The sequence below is a fragment of the Emys orbicularis genome, chromosome 1 (assembly GCF_028017835.1).
Source record: "Emys orbicularis isolate rEmyOrb1 chromosome 1, rEmyOrb1.hap1, whole genome shotgun sequence".
In the NCBI taxonomy this organism is placed as follows: domain Eukaryota; kingdom Metazoa; phylum Chordata; order Testudines; family Emydidae; genus Emys; species Emys orbicularis.
This window is the reverse complement of record NC_088683.1, coordinates 88,060,290-88,087,478: the sequence shown is the minus strand read 5'-3', so window position 1 is coordinate 88,087,478 and position 27,189 is coordinate 88,060,290. Positions and strand designations below refer to the sequence as shown.

The 27,189-nt window shown below is 41.3% G+C and overlaps 1 protein-coding gene across 1 annotated transcript in view; it reads right to left on the bottom strand.

The window, feature by feature from the left end:
* The window catches only part of CFAP54 (cilia and flagella associated protein 54), a 215,509-nt gene that overhangs the window by 94,229 nt on the left and 94,091 nt on the right, over positions 1-27,189 (bottom strand). Inside the window, exons 29-39 of the mRNA XM_065423873.1 lie at positions 22,952-23,051; positions 16,440-16,529; positions 15,366-15,492; positions 14,631-14,742; positions 12,898-13,022; positions 10,397-10,627; positions 9,780-9,922; positions 7,342-7,523; positions 2,493-2,720; positions 1,299-1,522; positions 1,066-1,201 (exon numbers count right to left, since the gene is read on the bottom strand). Of these exons, the coding sequence (XP_065279945.1) occupies positions 1,066-1,201; positions 1,299-1,522; positions 2,493-2,720; positions 7,342-7,523; positions 9,780-9,922; positions 10,397-10,627; positions 12,898-13,022; positions 14,631-14,742; positions 15,366-15,492; positions 16,440-16,529; positions 22,952-23,051 (1,698 nt within the window). The remainder of the gene's footprint in view (positions 1-1,065; positions 1,202-1,298; positions 1,523-2,492; positions 2,721-7,341; positions 7,524-9,779; positions 9,923-10,396; positions 10,628-12,897; positions 13,023-14,630; positions 14,743-15,365; positions 15,493-16,439; positions 16,530-22,951; positions 23,052-27,189) is intronic.

The following is a 27,189-nucleotide window of genomic DNA, read 5'->3' as shown; positions in this document are numbered from 1 at the left end:
AGATTCTGACCATGTGATGGCATGGAGGTACCCAGTGTGCCCCCTTTCAGTGAGGCCTCGCACACCACATGGGCCCTGCATCTGTTTTCCTTCCCCCAAGTTATAAACAAGTCCAGACAGACATCTTTATCAAAGAACACTTCCCTTTCCAGGAGTCTCATTGATTAACAATAGTCTTCAACATAAGTAGGACCTTACTCAGCTATACACAGGGCATTCATCCTGTCTGGCTCTGTCCAAATAGTGGTCTCTGGTTTCTCTCTTCTACTCTGCTCTGAGAAACGTCTCTGTTAAAGGAACCCTTCCCAATTCTTCTCTGAATTACTCCTTTTCAGACCCTCCTTAAAAGGAGTCTCCTAGCTCTCCCACCTGGAGCTGGGGTATATTGATTAGATTCTCCGGTCCTTCTTAAGCAGGAGCCCTCCTCTTTGGAGAGGAGTTGTAGGTTGACCAGCTGTACAGCCTTTGCCAGCTTCTTCTTCAGCTGGCCTCTTTTCCTTTATTAGCCCTCAGGCTTCAGGGATCTCAGCAGGCCAGTCTTTCCTGGCTGATGCCTCCTATTATCTGACCTGCTATGGGGGAGGAGGCTGCATTTATGCTGGTCCCCTTCTGCCAGCTCATGCCCATTTGGTTGGGAGAGAGGGAAGCCTTGCTCTGCCCTCTCTGTAAGGCTCCTGGCCTCAGCCCCTTAAAGAAACAGCAATGGGATTTCCTCCTCTACACGTCTGACTCCCGGGACGGCTTCCTCTCTCCCAATATTTTCCAGGTCCTGGTATCTATAATCAGACCTTTCAGAGTCTTAAAGGGTCACATCAGATGGCAGGGTGGACCAATCATTAAGCAGTACTGCTATTAAGAGGCAGAGTACCCTGTCACATACGCATAATATGGTATAGTTGCATAAACTTTTATCTGTATTGTTCATTAATTTAATCTTAAAGATTCCTGTTTGACAACATTAGGAGAAATCTTACTAATCTGTTAAAAACACAATAAATTAAAACATTTTTCAGGATTTAGTTCACAGTGAGATTCAGTATCTAAATAATTAAATAAATAGTTCACCTTGTTTGCATTATCACCCTGATATTTTATGAAATGAGGCTGAGGACTATCTGGGCCTCTGAATTGCTGTATTCTCTCCAGAAGTTGTCTCTGTGCATATACCAGCAGTGGAGTCACTTGTTCTGCATATCTCTCACTGGAAAAGGCCAAGTAATATTACAAATCAAAATTACTTATGTTTTAAATGAATAATCTAGCTTTTTCCTCTCCATACGCCCTTAAGTGTTACTTACTGTGTAACTGTGTTAAAATGCAAGGCTATATGTACCAGTGCTTCCCATTTCTTCATTTGGTATAAGAGCTCTATAGTTCTAAGTACCAGACCACATATCCATCTCAAGTCAACCACATTGATATCATCAAGAGGGCAGCAAAAAGTAAGATTAGAACCCCCGTCCTCATCAGCAATTCCTCCTACACAACTTGGAACACAGAAATCTCCTTCGGGATCAAAAATCTACGAGTAGAACATAATACATTATAATGAACAGTTTCAAAAGTTAATGCAATTAATTGTATTGCAATGAACAATTACATAGTTTTAATGTAATTCTTTCTAGATTGCTTTTCTTTTTGCCCATTTCCTTTTGTTCGCCATATAGACTCTCCCCCTCCCCCCTTGGTCATTGGGCTCGGTTTTGTTTTAATCAATGGTTTGGAAAGCACTCCACATACTTTGTAACAGGCACTAGAGCTAGTTGGGAAGTTTTTGAAAAACATTTTTTTTTGTCAGAAAATGTGAATTTGTTGAAACCGAAACTGTTAACAATCAGTTTCCCATTTTGAACATTTTTGATGAAAAAGTTTCAAAATTGTCAAAAAGTTACATTTTTTGGTTTTCATTTTAAATTTTCATTTTCAAATTTCATTCCAATTTTTATGTCAATATTTAAGTTAATTTATAGTAAAAATAAATTTAAAAGGTTGGAATCAAAAGAAAGTATTTCAAAATTTTCTAAACAGAACTTTTAGATTGATCCAATCCAAAACAAATTTCAGATTTTTGGTTTGCAAAATTTTCAAGATTTCGACTTTGCATCCTGATTTGAGATGGGAAATTTTTCAAAATCTTGAAAATTCTCATGGGAGAGGAAAACCATTTCCTGCCCAGCTCTCATTGGCAACATAGAAACTGAAAGATAAAAGGAAAAGGTAAATGTAAAATTGAGGCAGACAGTAATGAGAATGGATGGCTTCAGTTTTTATTGTCTCTTGTAAAGCAAATTTTTAGAAAGCAAGTTATAATTCTACAAGTTAAGAAATACTGTTGTTCTGTACAGGCTGTATTATGGGCAGTAGTTTGAAGTTACCAAAATCAATGATCAGTGCAAAAAAATAATTTCTCCTGATTCCTTTCTCCATTTTTCCATACCATTCAAAGAATTAACTAAAATAGATATAATATATGAATAAAAATACATGTTTACCTTAAGGGAATTACTAGTTTGTAGTTCAATTATCATATCAAGGATCGTATCTGATGCCAAATAGAATGGCAACCAGATGGTGCTGATAAGAAAATTTCTGGTAATAGGAAATAATCCTTGAAGAGAATGTGAATGCTTGGCAACTGACAGCGCTTCTTGACTATAGTTCCAAAGCTCTCTGCAGGTATTTTGAAGCAATGTCCAGTGGCCACCACGATGAGCGAGAACCTATATATAATTTTTTCAAAATGTTGTTATATTTTCAAAGTATAGTTTTGAACAAAAATTCATTCCTCTATCTCAAAACTTAGATAGAAATAATCCTTTAAAATTATGAAGATTTCCTTAAATTACTCACCCTCAGTAAGAACTTACTTAATACATTAATAAAATGATAATCATAGAAGTGTAGGACTGGAAGGGTTATTTAACACAGAGAGGTTATTTAGTACAGTTCCCTGCATTCAAGGCAGGACTACGTAATAACTAGACCATTCTTGACGGGTGTTGTTTTTAAAAACCTCCAATGATGGAGATTCCACAACGTCCGTAGGCAATTTGTTCCAGCGCTTAACTACCCCGACAGTTAAGAAGTTTTTCCTAATGTCCAACTAAACCTCTCTTTCTGCAATGTAAGTCCATTGCTTCTTGTCCTATCCTCAGAGGTTAATGAGAACAATTTTTCACCCTCCTTCTTGTAACAACCTTTTAAGTACTTGAAAACGGTTATATCCCACTTCAGACTTCTTCTCCAAACTAAACAAATCCATTTTTTTCAATCTTTCCTCATATGTCATGTTTTATAGACCTTTAATCATTTTTGTTGCTGTCTTCTGGACTTTCTCCAATTTGTCCACATTCTTCCTGAAATGTGGCACCTAGAACTGGACACAATACTCCAGCTGAGGTCTTATCAGCAATACAATTTATAATTGTATAGCACCTTCCATTCCAGGTTCTCAACCTACTTTGCAAAAAAATCAATACATTTAGCCTCACAATATAATAATACATAAGGGAAGTAAGTCACTTTGCCAGTGATGGAGAATCTACCATGACCCTTGGCAGGAGTGATGGAAAAAAATGCTTCCTATTATAAAATTCAAAAGTACACAATTATAACCTATTAGCAATGTCAGATACAGTGGGATGAATTCTGCCCTTGCAACCTCACTGAAATCAGCAAATACAGCCAGGAGAGCTGGCTGTATTTTAAAGAATCCTTATTGAGGTTGCAGGAACAAACCATCCCGATGTGTAGAAAGAATAGTAAATATGGCAGGCGACCAGCTTGGCTTAACAGTGAAATCCTTGCTGATCTTAAACACAAAAAAGAAACTTACAAAAGGTGGAAAATTGGACAAATGACCAGGGAGGAGTATAAAAATATTGCTCAGGCATGCAGGAGTGAAATCAGGAAGGCCAAATCACACTTGGAGTTGCAGCTAGCAAGGGATGTTAAGAGTAACAAGAAGGGTTTCTACAGGTATGTTAGCAACAAGAAGGTGGTCAGGGAAAGTGTGGGCCCATTACTGAATCGGGGAGGCAACCTAGTTTCAGAGGATGTGGAAAAAGTTAATGTACCAAATGCTTTTTTCACCTCTGTCTTCACAAACAAGGTCAGCTCCCAGACTACTGCACTGGGCAACACAATATGGGGAGGAGGTGACCAGTCCTCTGTGGAGAAAGAAGTGGTTCAGGACTATTTAGAAAAGCTGGACGAGCACAAGTCCATGGGGCCAGATGCACTGCATCTCAGGGTGCTAAAGGAGTTGCAGAGCCATTGGCCATTATCTTTGAAAACTCATGGCAATCAGGTGAGGTCCCGGATGACTGGAAAAAGGCTAATGTAGTGCCCATCTTCAAAAAAGGGAAGAAGGAGGATCCAGGGAACTACAGGCCAGTCAGCCTCACCTCAGTCCCTGGAAAAATCATGGAGCAGGTCCTCAAGGAATCAATTTTGAAGCACTTAGAGGAGAGGAAAGTGATTAGGAACAGTCAGCATGGATTCACCAAGGGCAAGTCATGCCTGACTAACCTAATTGCCTTCTATGATGAGATAACTGGCTCTGTGGATGAGGGGAAAGCAGTGGACGTGTTATTCCTTGACTTTAGCAAAGCTTTTGATACAGTCTCCCACAGTATTCTTGGTGGCAAGTATGGGCTGGATGAATGGACTATAAGGTGGATAGAAAGCTGGCTAGATCGTCGGGCTGAACGGGTAGCCATCAATGGCTCCATGTCTAGTTGGCAGCCGGTATCAAGCGGAGTGCCCCAAGGGTCGGTCCTGGGGCCAGTTTTGTTCAATATATTCATTAATGATCTGGAGGATGCCGTAGATTGCACCCTCAGTAAGTTTGCAGATGACACTAAACTGGGAGGAGTGGTAGATACGCTGGAGGGTAGAGATAGAATACAGAGGAACCTAGACAAATTAGAGGATTGGGCCAAAAGAATTCTGATGAGGTTCAACAAGGAAAAGTGCAGTGTCCTGCACTTAGGATGGAAGAATTCCATGCACTGCTACAGACTAGGGACCAAGTGGCTAGGCAGCAGTTCTGCAGAAAAGGACCTAGGGGTTACAGTGGATGAGAAGCTGGATATGAGTCAACAGTGTGCCCTTGTTGCCAAGAAGGCTAACGGCATTTTGGGCTGTATAAGTAGGAGCATTGCCAGCAGATCGAGGGACGTGATCATTCCCCTCTATTCGGCATTGGTGAGGCCTCATCTGAGTACTCTGTCCAGTTTTGGGCCCCACACTACAAGAAGGATGTGGAAAAATTAGAAAGAGTCCAGTGGAGGGCAACAAAAATGATTAGGGGGCTGGAGCACATAATTTATGAGGAGAGGCTGAGGGAACTGGGATTATTTAGTCTGCAAAAGAGAAGAATGAGGGGGGATTTGATAGCTGCTTTCAACTACCTGAAAGGAGGTTCCAAAGAAGATGGATCTAGACTGTTCTCAGTGGTACCAGATGACAGAACAAGGAGTAATGTTCTCATGTTGTAGTGGGGGAGGTTTAGGTTGGATATTAGGGAAAACTTTTTCACTAGGAGGGTGGTGAAGCACTGGAATGGGTTACCTAGGGAGGTGGTGGAATCTCTTTCCTTAGAAGTTTTTAAGGTCAGGCTTGACAAAGCCCTGGCTGGGATGATTTAGTTGGGGATTAGGTCCTGCTTTGAGTAGGGGGTTGGACTAGATGACCTCCTGAGGTCCCTTCCAACCCTAATATTCTATGATTCTAGGAATGGGGTTTGTCATGTTTACATTTGTCCACCCAGAAGGCTTGTCTACATGGGGACTCTTAGGAATATTAGGACAAACCAATTAAAGCTGTGTAATGTGCATAAGTCAAAACACAAACTTATATATGGATGCTCTCATTCAGAGATAAAGTGGCTTTATTTTGCTGTAGCTTTTATCCATCTAGAATTATTTTTATGAGCACAGTCTTCATAGCTTTAGTTAATTTCTCTTAACTTTCATGAGTATCCCTGTGTAGACAAGCATCTCATTTCATATAGGCAAACAGAAACTAGAAGGTAATGATTTCATCACTGTCAAAGGATTTGATCCTCCTCCCAGTGATGTTTATTACAAAACTTACATTGACTTCAGCTGTAGTAGGACTGAGTCCAAATTGGGCTAGATTTGAACCAATAACAGAAATTCTTTATCTGCCAGGACTTTAGTTTTGTGTTTCTCTTGCAAGAGTTGATACATTCCAAGTAAGAACTTTTTACAGATCTACAAAAATAATTTTTTACTGTTTTGTTTTGTTTTTACACTTAGTTTTGGAGAGTCTACACAGCACCATGAGAGTGAGCTGGGACTCTCTTTTGCCACACGCAACAGAATTATTAACTAAATTCCACTTGCAAATATGTTTCAGTCTTTATTTTTTGTAATGTCTGATTCAGAAAGAACATGCCTTGAACTTTCTGATCACTGGTTCAATTTGCAGGGCTGACAAAGGAAATAAAATTATAAATTGAGTAAATTTGATATGGTAATCATGGAGACACAATAAATATTGAAAGCCCACAATGCCACTTTCAGAATATAACCCCATTTTCAGGAGGAAGATTTAATCAGTGCATTTTTATCTTTCAGTGTTTACAGATAGATAATACCATAGGCTGATATTTTTCAGGTGAACATTAAAAGGTTTTATTAAGTATTGTTATAGATGTTTTAGATGTTTATTACATTATCAAATGTTGCCGTAGAAAAAATAAATCCTCATGAAATTAAGACTTGGCAAGTAAAGAAAGAAGTAATTTGAAAAAGTATTATATTTTGAAATGTACCCATACTTACAGTGCTAGGTCTACACATATTCTACTAACGACACAGGCTCTTAAAACATTTTTTTAAATGTTTGCAAAAGCTTTGTATGTTAATAATATTCAGAGCCGTATATTACTTCACTCTATGTCACTTTTTTTTTTAAGTGAGAATTTTGGTGAGCTGGGAGGAACAAAGGGGGTCCCAAAAGAGCTACAATTAAAATAGTTTTTAAAACATCAAGATTGATCACTTATTCACCATGGCCTTCAACTCTTCTAACAAAGGATATAAACAATATAAACAAATAAGTCTGGCAATACATTAAGGAAGGATTTAGAAAATATGGTAAGGAAAAATTATGAAAAAAGTGAAAGATGAAGTCGTTATGTCAAGTACGAAAAAGTGTATATATATGATATACAGTGTTTGAACATTTTCCTAAGGATGAAAAATCACTCATTTTCTCCCATTTAAAAGTTTTTTGAGGTACTGTAGTATTTTTAAAAAACTAAATAATATAAAGCAGTAGTAAATATCTTAATTCAAAAGTGCACGTTACCACTGCTCTTCTTAAATGCAGAAAGGTTTTTGTGAAATGCTCTAACAGAATGGTATTAGACATAGGCCGTTCATGCTCTCTGGCGGAAAGAGTAATGGATAACTCTGTATCATTTGTCATTTGAGATCGAGGAGTATCTGCTTCACTGAATTTAATGCTGTGCTCCGAAGATTTATCAGGATCTTAAAATGAAAAGATAATTGGTTAAAACTAAGTTAACATTCTCAAAAAACATAAGAAAAATCACATCACTAGACTTAAGATTTTAAAGCTGCACTTAAATATTCAAAAGTCAGGAAATGCCAAAGCTAACATTATAATTTATTTATATACAATTATTTTTATAAATAAGTTATATTTATATCATAATATATTTTTAGTGAAGTGGAGGTCAAAGTAGTGATGGGAAAATTGGTTGAACCAAAATAGTGTGCCTAATATTCTGTCCATCCTCCAAACCAAACCAGAACCTCTTTTCTATTAAGAATTTTTTCTCCCTGAAGCCATGCAGTTTTTAGGGGAAGTGGCCATTCAGCAAGCTCCCCAAAATCCCACTGGTGGCAAAGCCCTCTTTGGAGGGAAAGTGGTGGGGGGAATGAATCACACTCTCTTTTTGTGACAATGCTTGTTGTGGGTAAAAATTACTTAGCTCTGTAATGAGACAAGGTGAGTGATGGAATATCTTTTATGGGACCAACTTCTGTTTCTGAAAGAGACCAGCTTACACAGAGATCTTTTTAGACCTGTTCTTTTTCAGGTACCTTTCCAAGTCCTTAAGAAGAGCTCAAAAGCTTACCTCTTTCACCAACAGAAGTTGGTCCAATAAAAGATATTACCTCACCCACCTTGTCATTCTAATATCCTGGGACCTACATGGCTACAACACCACTGCAATTAGCTCTTTAGTGGTAGGTCTCCTTCACAGGGAATTACAAAATCTAGTAGCCTTTGAGTTACAGAGAAGTCTTACTGCAAATGGTTCTTTCAGGTTGAAATGAATCTTCTCTAGTACTTGAGCTCTAGAAAAAAATATGTACTTCCAGAATTCTAGAACACAGAAATATAAATGGCTCTAGGGTTTCATAAATTCACAGTGAGCTCTGAGTTGTAAATAACAAGAAAGACTTGAAAGTACTGCTTAGTTTCAAGGTAGCTGCTGCAGAGAAACCCAGGAAGGGCTGGCATCTAGTTACTACTACTCCTTAACATGGACAGTATATGTTACTTGAGGGGACAAGTGAAATGGTCATGTGCTTGGCCCTCAGCCAAAGACCCTGGAAATGGATCTGCAAAGTTAAGGAAGCTAGAACTGTTTGGAAGAAGAAGTGGTTTAACTTCTAGGGAGTAAACTGGAAGCTTATCAGAGGACTGTAAACGAGAGGCTCTTTATCTGAAACATTTCTGCCCTCCTAACCTTTATATACTGAAACTTTTAACATGTACCTTCAACTAACCAAACCTTTGAATCACTTAATTTACAATCATCACTAGTTCAAAGACAGAGCCACTTAAGCAGCACTGAAAAGAAAGCTAGTGGGTGACAGTAATAATATATATAAAGGAATTTAAGAGGGAGTTTGTGCAGGAGTGTGGGACTCAGCCCTCCCATAATAAAGAAAATAAATGTAAGCCACATTTTGGATTTCAGGTCTATGATAAAAGGAAACATTTCTTCACACAATACATAATTAGACTATGGAACTCACTGTCAACAGGATGCCATTAAAGCCAAAAAATTAGCGATTCAAAGAGGGACAGAACATGTAAATGTATAGCAAGGATATCCAGAGTTATAACACTCAAAGTAGCAAAAAGAATATCAGAAGGCAGATAAGACCTCCTGCTTCAGGGCTTAAGCCAATCTTTAACTATGAGGATTTAAGATGAGACCTTCTTGAGGGGAATATTATCTTACATCTGCCTCTATGGGGCTTCTTGCATCTTCCCAAAAACATCTGGTGTTGGCCAGTATGGCAATAGCTATGTACTTATGTATTCCCCTCTCATCTTTCTGTCAAGGTCACCACACTGCTAAAAACTCTCCATAGCAACAATGGCCCCTGAGGAAAGCTATAAAAAAAGATAATACTGGCCAGAGCTGCTATAAACACCCAATATCAAGATGAGTCTCCTTTTGTAGTATGTGTGGGAAAGGAAAACACAGGGGAGACTTTTGGGATCTAGGAAAGCCAGAGGACCGTTTCCAATCTTCCCCAAATGGAGGTATAAATGACTCGCCCAAGGTCACAAAATGAACCAGTGATGGAGCTGGGAGTAGAATCAGGGGTCTCCTGATTCCCAGTCCTAATCTAACCTCACCATCTCCATACAGCGTTTTGTCTGTAAGAGGTGGTTCATAATTCTGACAATGTTAAATAAGGTAATGGAGAAAGCTAGGTTAAATAGATTTAGTCTGTTCACACATTCATAACTGTTACCAGTTATTTTTCTGCTACTTCCTGATTGTGTTCTTTTAATCAGCAAGTGACTCAGGGTTCCTATGTTGTCATCTGTTCCTCCTCTCACGACTATGATGCCAGAATTATTTAATGAGAATATTTCAGGGTCCAGAACATCATAACTGGAGGGGGGAAAGAAATAAAAAAATAATTCAAAAATCTAGATATTGTATTAAAGAAGACTTCCAAACACATTCATAATATTCATTCCACCATCACTGAATTTTGATTATTCTTCAATTACTTTTATAAGTCTTAAATAATGAATTATCGTCAGAAGTTTTAAATTCTGAAAAAAATAAGACAAAAAGAATGCTCTATAGCACAATTCCAAAACCTTCAATAGACTCAGGAATAGTGCTTTCCTGACTTAATAAAACAAAAATACTATAATAATCACTCAAAACAGTACAGGTTCACTGTTGTATGATGTAAGATTTGCTTTACTCTTGTGCATAGGAGTTATAAATTTTTTCATGCAACCTTATGAGGGGAGCTAGTCATATGACCAAATTGACCAATGGGATTTTAATTAAAAATGTAAGCATTAGCATTAATAATACATTCAATGTTTTAAGTATTACAGTACATCATACCTGTTCAAATGTTGTAAACTGCAAACTCCAATATTATATTGCTCTTCCAGCCTCTTTTTAAACAAATTGAAGTGAGTAATTGCCAGATAAATGTTCATCTGAGACCTCCAGGGCATCTCCTCAAGACATACCTGATGGAACCTTTTTCGTTTTAAGTAATTACTAACAATTGGATTCAGCAGTACCACCAGGGTGTGAAAAGCTACTTTTTCTATCTCATCTCGCTGTTTCCTAAACAAAAACATGTTAATGATTTTGTACATTAGCAGAACAGATGTTGTGCCTTCCAAAGCAATGGTGGAGGGAAAATGATAAAGAGTACACAACAGAATAATCCCATTATACATCAACAGACTTCTACTAGCTCAGAAGCACATTATACATTTCTATAAAAAGGACATCTACAGCTGTGATTTTACTGAACCAGGACAGGGTGTATTTTTCTTTTTCAAATATATTTAATTTTAGAGATATTTACAACATGCAGGTCAAATCCTGATACTCTCTCTTTTATTACTGATTTCCAAGGGAGTGTTCTCTGAATAATGACTGAAGAATTAGGCTCTGTGTTGTACTCTGTCATTTAAATATGACATTGCAGCAAGTACTATATGAAATGTGACACTAGAAGGTACTCTATAGCCTTTATATCTGATAAAACAATAATTAGCCTTCCATTGCCACTTGTTGAATCTACCACACCAAAAATAGTCACAACTGGATCATGAGTTTCTACAGCAGTTTCAAAATACAAGGCTGAAACTCACTGCAGGTATTCTCATCAATGGGATGGGGAAGTAATAAAAAGGAAACTAATTTTTTATTTAGTATTCATGCACTGATATTTGCAGAAACTTTTTTAAAACGACAGAATATGTATGTTGGAATGAAATTTTTCTCAACCCATATTTCCTTGACTGATTTTGCATCTGAAATCCACAACTGACCCAATACATTGCATCTGCACAGGCAACCACCATTACCCGAAGCTGAAGTTCTTCAGAGCCCAACACTTGTTGGGCTTGAAACACCAGAAGAACCAATAAAAAAGCAACAGAGGGTCCTGTGGCACCTTTAGGACTAACAGAATTATTGGGAGCATAAGCTTTCGTGGGTAAGAACCTCACTTCTTCAGATGCCATCTGAAGAAGTGAGGTTCTTACCCACAAAAGCTTATGCTCCCAATAATTCTGTTAGTCCTAAAGGTGCCACAGGACCCTCTGTTGCTTTTTACAGATTCAGACTAACACGGCTACCCCTCTGATACTAGAAGACCCAAGAATCTAATCTTCTGAAATTGGTCCTAGAGTAGGAAATCTTCTTCTAAATTTCCACGTGAATGATCTACTAGGATTGATTAAAAGAGCTCTTCCTCCAACTGATCATGTTTGTTTATTTATTTAGGTATTTTTATATAAAAATCTCATTACTAGAAGAATATGGAAGGTTGTTTCCCTTTCCAAGTGAGCTTTTTACAGTAGGCTGTTCAAATAGTAATGTATTTGAATGTCCCATTTCTTAGTTTGAAGATAATATTACCACTAGTTTGATAAATATTCTGGAAACTGGTTGACATTCCAAAAGACATTGATATGAACTGGAAGCATCTAGCATCCACAGCAAAATAGAGGAACCATGGATGTCAGTATCTTATTGGGACACGGAGGAAGGACACACAGGATACCATGAAGTCTATGTGGTCCTCTAGTGATACCTCCTGGTCAGAGGTACTGAGGTTTACATTTGTCTTACTGATTCATGAATTCATATGTTTTAGGGCCAGAAAGGGCCATTAGATCATCTAGTCTGAGCTCCTGTATATCACTGGCCATTACATTTCACACTGTTAGCTCTGTATGGTGCCTAATAACATATGTGACTAAAAAATTCCTCCGAGAAAGGCATCCATTTTTGATTTGAAGACATCAAGAGATGGAGAATCCACCACTTCCCTTGGTAGATTGTTCCAGTGGTTAATCACCCTCACTGTTAAAAATTTGTACTTTATTACTAATTTGAATTTGTCTGGCTTCAGCTTCCAGCCTTTGGTTCTTGTTATTCCTTTGTCCTCTAGATTAATGGGCCCTTTAATGCCCAGTATTTTCTCTCCATGAAGGGGCTTTTCAATTCTGGTAAGCCAACTCGAGTGATCTAACGCAATTGATAAATAGAATCCTCTGGCCCATCAAGACAGGGCCTTAGAGAGCTTTTACTAGATGGTCTCTGAAAACTATGACACGGTTGAAAGGTTCCTGAATTAGATTAGCCATGAGATAGATTTTGTGACCATGGTTTGAAGCACATGTTATACCATGCCAAAGTGTTGCACAGAAGAGGGTGATCTGTGAACCTGCTGTTATAATCAATCCCTCCTGGAGTTCATTCCCTTTAGCATAAATTTAGAAATGAAACAGACATCATTACAAAGTAGATTTCCAATAAAGTTAATTCTACTTTTATGTAGTGAGTATAAATGGTGAATTCTAACCCTGTCAATTTACCTTTGTGCTTCTGGAGATTTCCCCAGACTTGGGTGTCTCAGGAAATATTGTCTAAGACTCTCTCTTCCTCTAAAGGGGGACATTACTTCTTTTCTTGGTTTCTTCAAAGTTGATGCCTGTAGGGGCTTAGAAAAATATTTGCTATGTCACAAACTAATTAAATATTTCATATCTAGCTCTTTAGGCACATTAATTGCATCTACATCACTATTTGCATTCAAAATGTGTTGTAGTTCACTTCTGTATAAATGTAAATAGAAAAATAAGAGAAAATATGGAAATTCAGAACTATTTGTCAAAATATGCCATTGAAAGAAATATTATGCATTCCAGAAGGTTATCCCAGAAAACTCTTTTTGCAGAAAGAGAGGATACTTCAGATGTTTCAAATTGGGGTACTGGTCAGGATCCAAAATAATTCTATTTCACTTATCAATATTTTTCAACTCTGAATCATCACAGTTCTTTTCCTGTCACTTTAAGAGAAATTCTGATACTGCAAAATCTCTGGCTTTATTTCCATATATTATAAATTGTAGTGAATGAAAACAGAACTACACTGAGAACTATTATTAGCTGGATTCAATGAAACTGTACTGGGATAAGAAATTTCTAAAGAATCAATCACATAAATCACTAATAAAGATGCCAGAGGATACTAATTATGCAACAGAAGCAGGAATTTTAGGAGTTGTATGAAAGCTATCCAATGAGAAATTTTGTTATCCTTTACAAATTCCAAGAAGATAATGGTATTACAGACTTTTGTTTTAATTTTTTTATACATATTAGTACTTGGACACTTCTTTAAAATCTCCCTACAGAAATATTTCACAAATTGCTTGAAAAAATGCAGGATAAAGACTTTAATTTTGTTTTTATATTATATATATATATATATAAATTGCCAGGTACTTATATATATATCTATATAAGTATCTATTACTTATATAGATATATATACATATCTATCTATCTATCTATCTAAGTAATTCCCTGGCAATCTTACACATCTCATGGATTGATCATTACCTCTTGAGTTTTGTGCAGGAGCATATCTCTCTCAGCAGTGCCAGTAACCTGTTTCAGTTATCTCCCCTCAGACTCTAATAGAACCCAAGCATGTCCAGAAGGCTCTGAGGGAGAACACTGTTCCACCAAGTATTCTATTCTATCGATAGTTTGATAGAACTGTATAATTCTCTTTTGTTCTCAACTATCAATAAAGTGGCCCTTAGTAGTCTTTTTCTCCAGCTCCATCATTAAATGTCACCATGGGTTACAGATGACTTGCAACAACTAAAGCTAAGGGAGTGGAGGCTAAAGTGATGTTACTGATCCATAAAGCCCTAAATGTCTTGAGACCTGTCTATTTGAGACATCACCTCTCTTCGCATGCAATGGTAACACAGTTGTAATCAGTGGAGGCACTCATGCTAAAGTCCCCTCAGTTTCAAAGGGAGCTGCTGAGAAGGTATTCTCTGTGAATTTTGTAATTCATTACCCTTCCTTGTCTGAAATAGCTTATATCTGTTGGCCTTTAGGGAATACTGCAATGCCCATCTCTTTTCCTGGACTTTTAGACCAGGGCATATTGAGGTTTGGAATTTCCATCCCAAAGACTAGGAATTATGCCTGTTTCCATTCCTGATGTTTAATTTTGTTTGTATTATTGTGCTTATATTGTTGCTATATGGTAATGATATTTAGCTTTAAATAAAAACACAACTCACTTTTTGGAACTCCACTACTGCTGTTGTGTACCGCTTTGCATCTTCAGATACACTGAGCTCACTAACTTCCTTTGCCAAAGTTCCCTTGGTACCAAGAAAGTGGTTATTCCTCCTAATAAACAAGCAACAACATTAAATGTTAGTAATATATTAATTAAGGACCTGTCTGCGGGAAGAGCTAGGGTACCTGGAATTCCTATGGACTTCAATGAGAATTGTGGGTGTTCAGAATCTCAAAGGAGCCTTGTCCTAGTTTCTTAAATGCTATTATTCTTTGTAAGTCTTTGCAGACTCTACTGTATATATAAAGGTTTATAGATAGCTTAATTACATCAAGCATTATTTTTGTTCTTCCAGTTGCATTAACTAAAAAGGCTTAGCTCACTAATACTAGTGATCCAGAGAAAACTCTATCCTCCTGATGTCACTGTGACACACCCAATGGTCATATTGCTGAGCAGAGTCTGTAAAAGAGAGGCTTGGGCAGCTATTCATGACAGAAATGGTCTTTACACAGACGTAGCAAGGGAGAAATATCCCCTCACAATAGGGTGTAGTCTCTGAGGCTGTATAGCTTTCGAGGTCCATGGAACTTTAGCAGGTCAGTAGCTATGGAAGCAGTATTACCTTGGATGGAGCCCTTATACTTTACAGTCTTTGTTGTATCTGGAATTCTGAAGACAGAAACCAAAATTATTTTTTGGGTTCTGTGTTACTACTGTAATCTAAAGTTACCTTCTTAAGAAATCTTTCACACTGCCTGTCCATTCCAGTATTCGTTGAAATTTCTCTTCATTCAGTGTTTTGTGCAAAACTTGAACAAAGAACTCAAGGAAACGAGGTTTCTTCCTGAATTTCATTACTACGTCAAAAATAAAATAATGTGGAGTTATCATGTGCTTTCTTGTATTAATATTCTAATTGTTTTCTGAATTCTGCTTTATATTACTACTTTTTATTAGATGATTTCTCAAGGCATATTAATATTATGTTCCACATAGACAAAGGCAAGCAATTGCTAATATTAAAATCAGATAGTTCAATGGTATACAGGATATAATCCATAAAACATTTTACTATCATTTAGGTTCCAATCCTGCAATGAAAACCATGTTAGTAAAGGTAAAACACAGTTCTTGCTGCAGGATATAAGTCTTATTTTGCCAATTCTAGATTTGTTTTAATTATTTCTAGTTTACACTCTGTGCTATCTGGCCACACCCCTCTCATCTTTGTCACCAAGAAATTAAAAATACCTTTAGTCCCAGTTTAGGCAGTGTTAAAATTATGGTGAATTATGTTCATTTTACAGTTTTGTCTCCATTGATATTTTGCTTTAAGCATAAGAGGAGGCACAGCCCAGATTTCATATACCTCATATTTTGCTTTGAAAACATGAGCAAACTTGAACTTCAAATTTTAAACTCCTCTTCATTAAAAGGGAGTTTCCTGTTGCAGAAATGGCGTTGCTTTTTATAGAAAAATTAACAAAACATTGCACTTTTTTCAAAATAGGCCCATTTTCAAGTTAATCAGCCAATGTGAAAAAACATCACATTTTCAGTAAAGTCATAATTTGTTACAAATATTTCATGCACATATAAATGCATCTCCATAAGAAACATTAATAACTATATTGCTTTCAAATGATAAAAGGATAAAAATGGAAAAAATGTTTTCAAGTTGTAAAGTGCTTATTACAAACAATGAAGAATAAAAATAACTTCTTAATTATACCTATTACTTTATCAGTATTGGATTTTAAAGAAAAGAAACATTGACAACAAAAGCAAAATCCAGTTTTCCTACCTTCCCTGTAGGCATTCTTTGTTGTCCAACATGAAATTATAGGGTAGAGAAAAAAGGGATCCTCTTGTCCTGTAATCTCTGGTCCAGTACCTAGATTGATGACCAAGTTAAATAAAATCCATAGGACAACTAATAACACAAGAATGGTATGATTTTTTCTTGAACTGCACTTGAAGACCAGAAAACACCCCCCTTTAGCCCATACTGTATGCCAGAGGTGGGCAAACTTTTTGGCCTGAGGGCCACATTGGGGTTGCAAAACGGTATGGAGGGCCAGGTAGGGAAGGCTGTTCCTCCCCAAAGAGCCTGGCCCCTGCCCCCGATCTGCCCCCCCCCCACTTCCTGCCCCATGACTGCCCCTCTCAGAACCCCTGACCCATCCAACCCCCCTCCCCGCTCCTTGTCCCTGACCGCCCCCTCCCGGGACCCCCGCTCCCTATCCCACCCCCCTGCTCCCTGTCCCTTGACTGCCCTCCTGACCCCTATCCACATCCCCGCCCCCTGACAGCCCCCCCCCCAGGACTCCCACCCCCAACCCTCCCTGTTCCCCATCCCCTGACCGCCCCCCCCAGAACCTCCACCCCATCCAACCGCCCACTCCTCACTGACTGCCCCCCAGGACCCTCCGCCCCCCTATCAGCAGCAGGAGCTGGCAGCCGCGACACCCGGCCAGAGCCAGCTGCGCTCCCCATGCTGCCCAGCGGGAGTGGCGGGCCAGAGTGTGGCCTGCGCGGCAACATGGCTGCAGGGGAGGGGGGACGGCGTGGGAGGGGCCGGGGACTAGGCTCCCCGGCCGGGAGCTCAGGGGCCAGGCAGGACTGTTCCCGTGGGCCGGATGTGGCCCGTGGGCCATAGTTTGCCCACGTTTGCTGTATGCTATAAAGATTTCTCACTACTATTGCTACTTTTAGAATTCTTGTTCTTTTAATCTTTTCAGGAAAAGCGAGGGAAGTTATCTACAAACAGATGAAACAGACTAAATATTTTGAAGGTAATGTCTTTCAATGATCAACACCGGTCACATTTCTTGAATATGAGAGTTACCCCATGGTAGTTCATAAAGACAAACAACTGTCACTCTTTTATAAATGACTATGACAGGGTGAACTCACCCTGCACTGGACGGGGAAGGGTTAACGCCTCACTGTGGGCGGAGGTCACGTCCCTCCTGGGTAAGCTCTAAGTGTAGCACCAGTATAAGAAGGAGCAGTGCAGCTCAGTCCAGGCTGCCTGCTGGAGAGGAAGGATGCGCCTTGCTGGCTCCTGCCCAGGAACAACTGGCGCCTCGGACCGTGGAAGCCAGAGGTGCTGAGACCCAAGCAGACACCCAGCTACCTGTGGACACCCCAGGGAGATCTGAGCTACAGGGAGTTGCATCGGCCGAGGAACTCGGAGACCTGAAGATGCACAGACCACCACCACCACAAATATCATGGTAGGAAGTAGCCCAGGGGAACTAGCCATTGTCTCAATGATGGTCAGCGTGTTGCGGATGGATCCCTGCTGATGCAACGGTGGACACACTTGCCACTGACAGAGGGCGGATGGGGGCCCACACACCCCAATTGGCCAGGATGCCACACAGCCCCACCCGGAGGCAAACCCAGGATATCTTTATTGACTTTAGTTGCTAGGCCTCACTGTCCTGCGAACCCAGGGTATCTCTATTAACTCTGGCCACAAGGCCTCACTGCCCTGTAGTTCTAGTGACACTGGCCAATAGGCCTTGCTGCCCTGTGAACCAGGGAAATTCTATGGACTCTATCTCTTAGGCCTCACTGCACTGCGAAGAAGGGCTACCTCACTGAATCAGCATGAGGCCCTATTGCCCTGCGGATAAGGGTGATTATATAGACTTCGGCCATGAGGCCTTACAGCCCTGCGGATCAGGGCAACTCGATTGAGTTTGACCCCTAGGACTCACTGTCCAGAGACAGAGGGCAACTCAAAGGACGGGATGAACTCACCCCGCACTGGATGGGGTTCCCCCACTTCATCAAAATAACATTTTAGACAAAAGCAACCCAAGTTGAGCAACACCAGACCTCAGGCAAGATCTGATCAGGGTTGAGAGTATGGGCTGAGGAGTTTGTGGATTAAAGAAACAGGGGCTAAGTGTGTGTGTGTGTGTGTGTGTGTGTGTGTGTGTGTGTGTGTGTGTGTGTGTGTGTGTGTGTGTGCAGAAAGTCCACAGAAAGCTGGAGAAGCAGCTGTGAGCAGAACCCTAGAACCCTGAAGGGAAGCAGAAAGAAAGAGCTTCTTGGAGATGCACTGTGAGGAATTTTTGAGAAAAGAAACTCCCTACTGTTGTTTCCACTGTGTTCAGAAAAGCAGGATTATACATCAAAGAATATACCTGGCTTGTATCATCAATTTTTCCTCCTAATGGAACAGGTGCTAACATCTCAAGCCAAATGAGCAACAATACCTATTTTAGGTACTTATGTAGCCACCACTGCAATATCTCTGAGCACCTCACAATCTTCAATGTATTTATCTTCACAATACTTTTGTGAGGCAGAGCAGTGCTATTATTCCCACTTTATAAATAATGAACTGAGGCACAAAGAGAATAAGTGACTTGACCAAGGTCACACAGGAAGTCTGTGGCAGAGCAAAGAACTGAACATGGGTCTCCCAACTCCCCAGCCAGTGCTCCACCACTGGACCATCCTTCCTCTCCTATATACATTATCTATGTTAATGATTATGCTATGCAATTTGCTGTTATAATAGCATGATTCAGGTAAATACTTTTCAAATCTATTTATTTTATGCTTAGCTGATTTAAGATACCCAATTCAATAATTCAAAGTTATATTTCAGGCTTTTCTTTTTTTACATATTGCATTAATGAATATTTTTGCTTTTTAAAAAAAAAAAAAAAAACATTGACTGTACTTTCCATACACAAATACAAGCAGATAGCTATATAGCAAGACTGAGTGCAATTTTTCAGACATATCTTGCCAATACCTATAGACTACTTTCTGTCTTATTGAAGTACGCATATTTGACAGTAGTCTACATGAATATATTATGTAACTAAACCCAGAAAGGATCTACAAGGCAACCCCTTTCCTAGAAATAAAAAGGATAAAAATTAAATAAAACAGAGATAGGAATGTGGGGAAAGAACTGGCATAAGACCTAGATGCCATAATTACTATGGCATGTATGTCTTTCATACATGATCAGATATTGTATCTTTTCTAGTTGTTCCTGTTAGTTTCTCACTCAGTGCCATGGTAGCTAGCTCTTTAAGCCAGCCGAGGAGGAAGCAGCATCTATTTTCATCCTCTGGAAAAGATCCTTTTAGACATTAGAAAAGAGGATGCAACAATTTCTTGATGTTGATTATGAGCACTAACTCTTCTGAGTTAATACCCAGCACTGATGAAAGTGCTTTAAATATACTGCTTCAGTAATATACTATGTAGTTTTAGAAAGTGGCACAGGAAAAACTGGCTCTCTCTTGTCTCCACTTCCCTTTGGTGTGTTTGACAAGATCAGCTTTGAATAAGCATTTTGGGGTCCAATAGTGGCTGCTTAAAATTTTAATTTGAGAAAAATCTTCAAGAGAGGGAGAGCCTGAATTGTCCTTTGTGTTGAGGCAGATGGTTTCCAGGTTTCTAGTGAAAAAGGCACATTCAGTTCTTTTCCCAATTTCCCTCTTAGATTGTCATCAGTGGGATGCTTCACAATGTAGATCCACTTACAAGAATTTCCCTCAGAGTGGTTTTTGTTACCATATTTGTTAATAATGAGCTCTAGCATAGAGCACACTGTGCTAGATGATCTAATTGGATTCATTAGGCTAGCTGTTAGCTGGGCATCTAGCATTTGTTATAAATGCAGTCAACAGGAGACTTGTCTTTTGCTTTGTGTTATGTCTTTTATTCTGAATATCCCTTTTCCTAACCAAAGATTTGTAAATGTTCCTTTACCTTAAACTTTTCTGATTTAGATTTTGTGTTTATTCATTTAAATTTTGCAGATACACCTGCATAACCAAGCACCACACTTTAGTAGCACTTTGGCTATTGAGTACTGCACATCGAATTGTTGACAAAATGCAGTCTTCTTTAACATGGTACAGTATTTTATTAAATTAGCTATTTAATTTGAATTTAACTTGCATACCTCATTAGAATTCATAAGGACAGAAAAGGATTGAGAGATGAAGAAACAAATCTTCAAATAAGGCTGAAATGTGTATTCTATTTAAGGATTGTGAAAGAGAATGACCGCATCGCACCTTTAAGCAGGGTGGTTGGGTATTTGGCTGGCTGTCCGAATGAAGAGAATTGTGCTTTGATTGGGGGGGAGGGAAGAGGAAAACTGCTACAAAAAGGGTCAGTGTGGTCACTGATTCTTCCCGTGGAAATGAAGGGTTTAAAAGGGGCAGCTCTGTGCCTAAATCCTCCTCTTTACACAGAGCAGGCTGAGGTACATCACAGTTAACATTCTGAGGAATCTAAGCGGCCTTGCTCAAAGAAGCATTCTTAATAGCAATTTTGGTGCTTTCGGGATCAGTGAGCTAATGCCTGGGTTCTGTAGGGCACTGCGGGGGGAGAGGGAAGGAGGGGCTTGGAATTGTGTGATGTACACTGTCAAGGACAAGCAGGAATATTAAACTTGAGATGGTCAACAACTGATCAAGGAGGCTGGGAAGCATCTGTTATCTTCCAGAAAAGCTGTTCTTCCCAGCAGTGGTACAGCTGGGTATGGGGGCACAGGCAATTCTGGCAATTGGGCGTTGGCATTCAGACACATACAATACGTGTGTGCAACTTTGGGTGGTGAGTCAATATTAACATGTTGTGATTTCATTCCAGATGTTGGAAGACCGGCCATGGAGGCGGTGGTGTGGATCTGTGGGTACAGGATTGGTGTTTTGGGGCGGGGGGTTTAAGCACATAGGCGGACCAGGGTCCAGTGACAGGGTGAGCCTGCGTTGGCATGGAAGGAGAAGCATGTTATTGGGTCGGCTGATGCCACTGCTGTGCGCCGTAGGGGCCCATCAGCAGTCACCAACATGATGTGGCACACCTTGGAAAACATTATTTGGGAATGTGTAAAGGGGTTCAATTACTGCCCAGAACAAGAAGGGACTTGATGCAGACCTATGTTGTTGAACATGCATTAACACAGGGTCTGGCTGGGAGCCATGGGGCGCCACCTCGTGGCGAAAGCATGACAGATACGAAGAGAGGGTTGGGCAAATTCCTTGGGTTCATAAAAAGCTCACCACTTTGGACATCCTGAGGGCACCACATTATTCAGGGAGGATGGAGTTCACCTGTAAAGCTTTGGAACCCATTTGTTTTGGCTGGGGCAGTAAGAGATGTCTGGGAACCTGACTGGGTTTGAGGTGCGGGGGAGGCAGGCAAGCTAATTGCTGGCACCTCCTTGTGGTGGATGTCCAGTGCAGGTACTCCATAGGAAAGGTATACAGTGACCAGATAAATGGCTTGGAAAAGGACTTAAAAAGAGGGTTCGTTAAAAGGAACTAACAGGGGGCGGTTGGGAACTTCTATGATTGCTATAACAGGGAGCCAACCCCCTATTTTTATAGTCCACCTTAACCCTGTAACAAGGGGGGTGGCTGGTAAGGTCCTGGCAATGGATTTGCTGGAGGGAGCTGGCTGGAAAAAGAGGGGGAGCTGGTAGAAGTCCCTCTGGTAATTACAGAATAAACCTAGGGTTACACTTTTATCTGCCGGGAAGTCCCAGACATCTAATAATACAGTTGCGGCCTGATTAAACCCATGTCAAATGTCTCCTGTCCTTCTTTCGGCATAGCCAGACAAATAACCCTTCCTTATCTGATCCAACATAAGGAGCAGCTAAACATTTCAGTTGTTATTATTATGAATTATTTATGTATTTGTATGGCTCCACTCTGCTAGGTGATATACAAACACAGAAAAATAGACAATGACCAAAGAGTCACATGTGACTAAAAATTAGTGATTGTAGTTCACTAATGGACTCTGAAAGACTAGACTTTTAAAATTTAGTATTTTTATGGGTTGGGTCAATTATATTTACTAAAACTTACTGCTGCAGGCACTCCTGCAGGAACTTTAAGTTCAGAATGGCCATAAATCATTGGATTCTCAAACTAGATTGCTCTGAAAAAAAAATCATACAGGCAGTCTGAACAGCTTGAGGAGGTAGGATATAGCATAGAGCCCCAATACAACTGATAGAGCTTTTAAGCTTGTTAGTGTGTTTGCTTGAATGCAGCAATCATGGTTGTTAATGAGGAATGAGATATTACCATTGAAAGGAAGGAAAGACTTGGTGAAAACAATGCCATATGTTACTGCCAACCTAGATGAAACATCAGAAATCATGTATTTGGCTGGTTATATTGCATCCCTCATTTTCCCTCTTAAAAAGAGCCAAAGAACACACGAGTACTTATTTTGCAAAACCATTCTTGAATGCAAACCATGAGAAACAGTAGAGAGAGAAGGTAAAAAATACTTTGCTAAAACATCTACCTGGTCTTGTCAGTTTGAGGAGGTTTGATTCCAGAGCTGCTAGGTTCTCAGCTGCTTTTTCAACTGCAGCTGCTTGTGACTTCTTTTTACTGTAAGGACTCTAAGAATATGAAGTTATAAATTATTAATACTTAGAATTTATGTAGCTGTAGACAGCAGGTCAATGGCAGAGCCAGGAATAAATCCCAAGTCTCTTAATTCCCTGTTTGGTGTCCTAATCAATATTTGTTATTTATGTTTTTAATGTAATTTTTTCCAGTGACAACTTCAGATATGAAATAAACTCCACGTAAATTGTGATTTACAGATATCAACTTTCTGTATATTGAATTATTTGGATATAATGAAACTAAATCAAAAGAGAAAGTTAAAATGGCTTAGGATCTTGCCAGAGCTGTAATTTTTAAAAACATATTTAGGGGGAAATCCACTTAAAAATGCTTACAATGTGTCTGTTGCAGCTATGAGGTGGTTCCCAATGGCCTTGGCTACACTTGCAGCTGTACAGCGCTGTGAGTTAAACCTGACTTCGTGCAGCTGAGTAGGGAAAGCGCTGCAGTCTGTCCACACTGACAGCTGCCCAGCGCACTGTCGTGGCCACATTTGCGGCAATTGCAGAGCTATTGGGAGCGGTGCATTATGGGCAGCTATCCCACAGAGCACCTCTTCCCATTCTGGCGCCATGGGTTGTGGGAAGGGGGCGTGGGTGCGGGGCATTCTGGGTCCTGTCCCAACGCCCCATGATGCATCGCTTCGCATCCCAGAAATCCCTTTGTTTCCGTCCACCTTTGGCGCCATCTTTCAACGGTTTCTGTGCAGCGCGATCTGTCTGCAGGAAATGGAGCCTGAACTGCTGAGGCGTATGCTGACTTATCTCGCCAGCACGTCACGTTTGGCTGTCGAACTATTCCTTAAGATCCAAAGTGACAGTGAGGAGTCCAACGATGCTATCGAGCCGCGTAACGCGTACGACACGAAATTGCTTGTGGCATTCACGGACATGCTCAGCACCGTGGAACGCCGCTTTGGGGCTCGGGAAACAAGCACCGAGTGGTGGGATCACATCGTCATGGAAGTCTGGGATGACAAGCAGTGGTTGCAGAACTTTCGGATGAGAAAAGCCACTTTCATGGGACTGTGTGAGGAGCTTGCCCCCATCCTGCGGCGCAAGGACACGAGATTGAGAGCTGCCCTGCCAGTGGAGAAGTGGGTGGCTATTGCAATCTGGAAGCTGGCAACTCCAGACAGCTACTGGTTGATCGCAAACCAGTTTGGAGTGGGAAAGTCGACCGTTGGAATCGTGTTGATGCAAGTTTGCAAGGCCATTAATCGCGTCCTACTCAGAAGAACCGTGACTCTGAGTAACGTGCAGGAAATAGTGGATGGCTTTGCACAAATGGGGTTCCCTAACTGTGGAGGGGCGATAGATGGGACGCACATTCCTATTCTGGCACCACCCCACCTAGGATCTGAGTACGTTAATCGGAAGGGATATTTCTCTATGGTTCTCCAGGCGCTTGTGGATCACGGTGGGCGTTTCATTGACATTAACACAGGCTGGCCCGGAAAGGTGCATGACGCACGCATCTTTCGGAACACTTGGCTGTTCAGGAAGATGCAGGCCGGGACTTTTTTTCCCAGAGCGGAAGATCATGGTAGGAGAAGTCGAAATGCCCATTGTGATCCTTGGAGATCCCGCTTACCCGTTAATGCCGTGGCTCATGAAACCCTACACAGGGAGCCTTGACAGCAGCAAGGAATGGTTCAACTACAGGCTGAGCCGGTGCCGAATGACTGTGGAGTGTGCCTTTGGCTGTTTAAAGGGCCGCTGGCGATCTCTGTATGGGAAGCTGGACTTGGCCGAAAACAGCATCCCCGCGGTTATATCCGCGTGCTGTGTCCTCCATAATATTTGTGAAGGGAAGGGTGAATGCTTCACTCAGGCATGGACCTCCGAGGTTCAACACCTGGAGGCTGAATTTGCACAGCCAGAGAGCAGGGCTATTACAGGGGCCCAGCTGCAAGGATTAGGGATGCCTTGAGGGAGCAATTTGAGGCTGAAAACCAGCAGTGATATCTGGTGCCCTGCACGGGAGTGAAGTGCGGTAGCTCCAATCTTTAGGAATCAGTGTTTGCTAAGCAGACAAGCAGACTTGCAGTGCCTGTTTATTTCCTGGGCTAAGGAGTCTTTTACTTTATGCAATAATAAAGAACGTTTTCAAAGCCAAAAAATCCATTTATTGAAAAGAAAAAAAAATTATTTATTGAAAAGAAACAAGGGGGTGGAATGGGGAACGGTACAATCACAGATTTGCGTATGTCCTGTCTGGTGTGCTGTGCAGTGAGTGCTGCACTTCAGGATAGCTATACTGCATGGTGATGGGGGTTGAGTGCAGAGGGTAAGGATCGTGGTTTTCAGGGCTGGGTGGTGAAGATACTGGTGTTGGAGGCAGCGGATGGCGTGAAGAACACGGAAGTTGGGGAAAGTGGGTTGGAGGTGACAGTGGGGCACAACGGAAAGAGTTTGGGGACAAGGGCTGTGGGGGGGGTGGCGTTTGCATTTGCGGTACTGCTCCTCTTTCTGCATGGCTACGAGCTCCTGGATAGCATCTGCTTGGCGCTCCAGGATGCTTATGAGCCGATCCGTGCTTTGCTGCCGGTGCTCCGTGCTTTGCCGCCGCTGCGCTGCATTTTCCTGGCGGATCCTGCTTTCTCTCTCCCTCCAGTTCTGTGCTTTCTCATTCTCTTTAATAGATTGCCATATCACTTCTTGCAGCATGTCTTCTTTGCTTTTTCGCGGTCTCTTCCTGTGTCTTTGCAGTCTCTGAGCAGGAGATAAGAGGGACGGCTGAGGTCTCAAGGTTGATGCTGCTGTATAGGCAAAATGCAACATTTAACAGAGGCAGCATTGTTTATACCAGACAGAATAATGATTTCCCCCGCACTTAAGGAGTAGAAAACACACAGGGTCTACACAATTGCATAATTTTCCCGTCCGAAACAGAGCACACATATCCCACGGGAGCCTCAAAATGGTGAGTAAGGGGGACTGATTGTTTCAGGGGTGCACTGTCCTTTGGGTTTCTGTGCCTTGGGGAGAGCCAACAGCTTCAGGGGGCAGCTACACTGAACACTGTCCCAACATTTTCCACAGGAGTTCGTCCTGGACAATATCTCGCTGCTGAGGGTGACCTGGGAAGCAAGGGAGGGTCTTCTACTGCAATGCGGCTTCCGCCCTGGCCCATATGCAGCTTGCCTGTGTGCAGCAATGGTCCCCCCGCCCCTCGCGGCACAGTGGCGTGGACACGTTAGCCTGGCTGGGACAAGGACCACGGTGGCTCTCCCGATAAACCTGCGCAAGCGCATTGCACACGTTCTGGATGAGACATTCGAGGAGATTACCGAGGCCGACTACCGCGATGTGATAAACCACATCAATGCACTATTCCGCATCTAGGCATGCATGCCTAACCGTCCTCTCCCAAAGAGCCCGCACCGAAAAAATTCCTTCCCGAAAAAAAAAACCGCTTACCGGGAACCTGCTCTTCTGTTTGTCCTCCACCAAGTACTGGCCGCTGCGACTGGCTACCTTCCTCCTGGCTCGAGAAGAGCTCCTGGCTGCATGGCTCCAGGGATTCCGGGGTGTCTCCATCCGGCCCACCACCATCACTCCCATTTTCCTCCTCTTCCTCCTCCTCCTCGTCTTCTTCCTCCTCCCGCCCCCCCCCCCACACCGGCTCTGAAGTGTCCATGGTGGTGCTCGGAGTGGAGGTGGGGTTAACCCCAAGTATTGCATCCAGCTCTTTGTAGAATCGGCAGGTCGCGGGGGGAGCACCCGAGCGGCCGTTTGCATCGCGGGCTTTGCGGTAGGCACTCTGCAGCTCCTTCACTTTAATCCTGCACTGCAGGGTGTCCCGGTCATGGCCCCTTTCCATCATGTCCTTTGATACCTTCCCGAAGGTATCGTAATTCCTACGGCTGGAGCACAGCTGGGACTGTACAGCTTCCTCCCCCCAAACACTGATGAGGTCCAGCAACTCGCCATTGCTCCATGCTGGGGCTCGCTTGGTGTGTGGAGACATGGTCACCTGGAAAGATTCGCTGATAGCACTCCACACCACACCGGGCTGAGCAAACAGGAAGGGGATTTTTAAAATTCCTGGGGAATGTAAAGGGTGGGTCACATGGTTGGTTACCTGAGGCCAGGGCAGTAGAGTTTGAACTGATGACCAGAATGG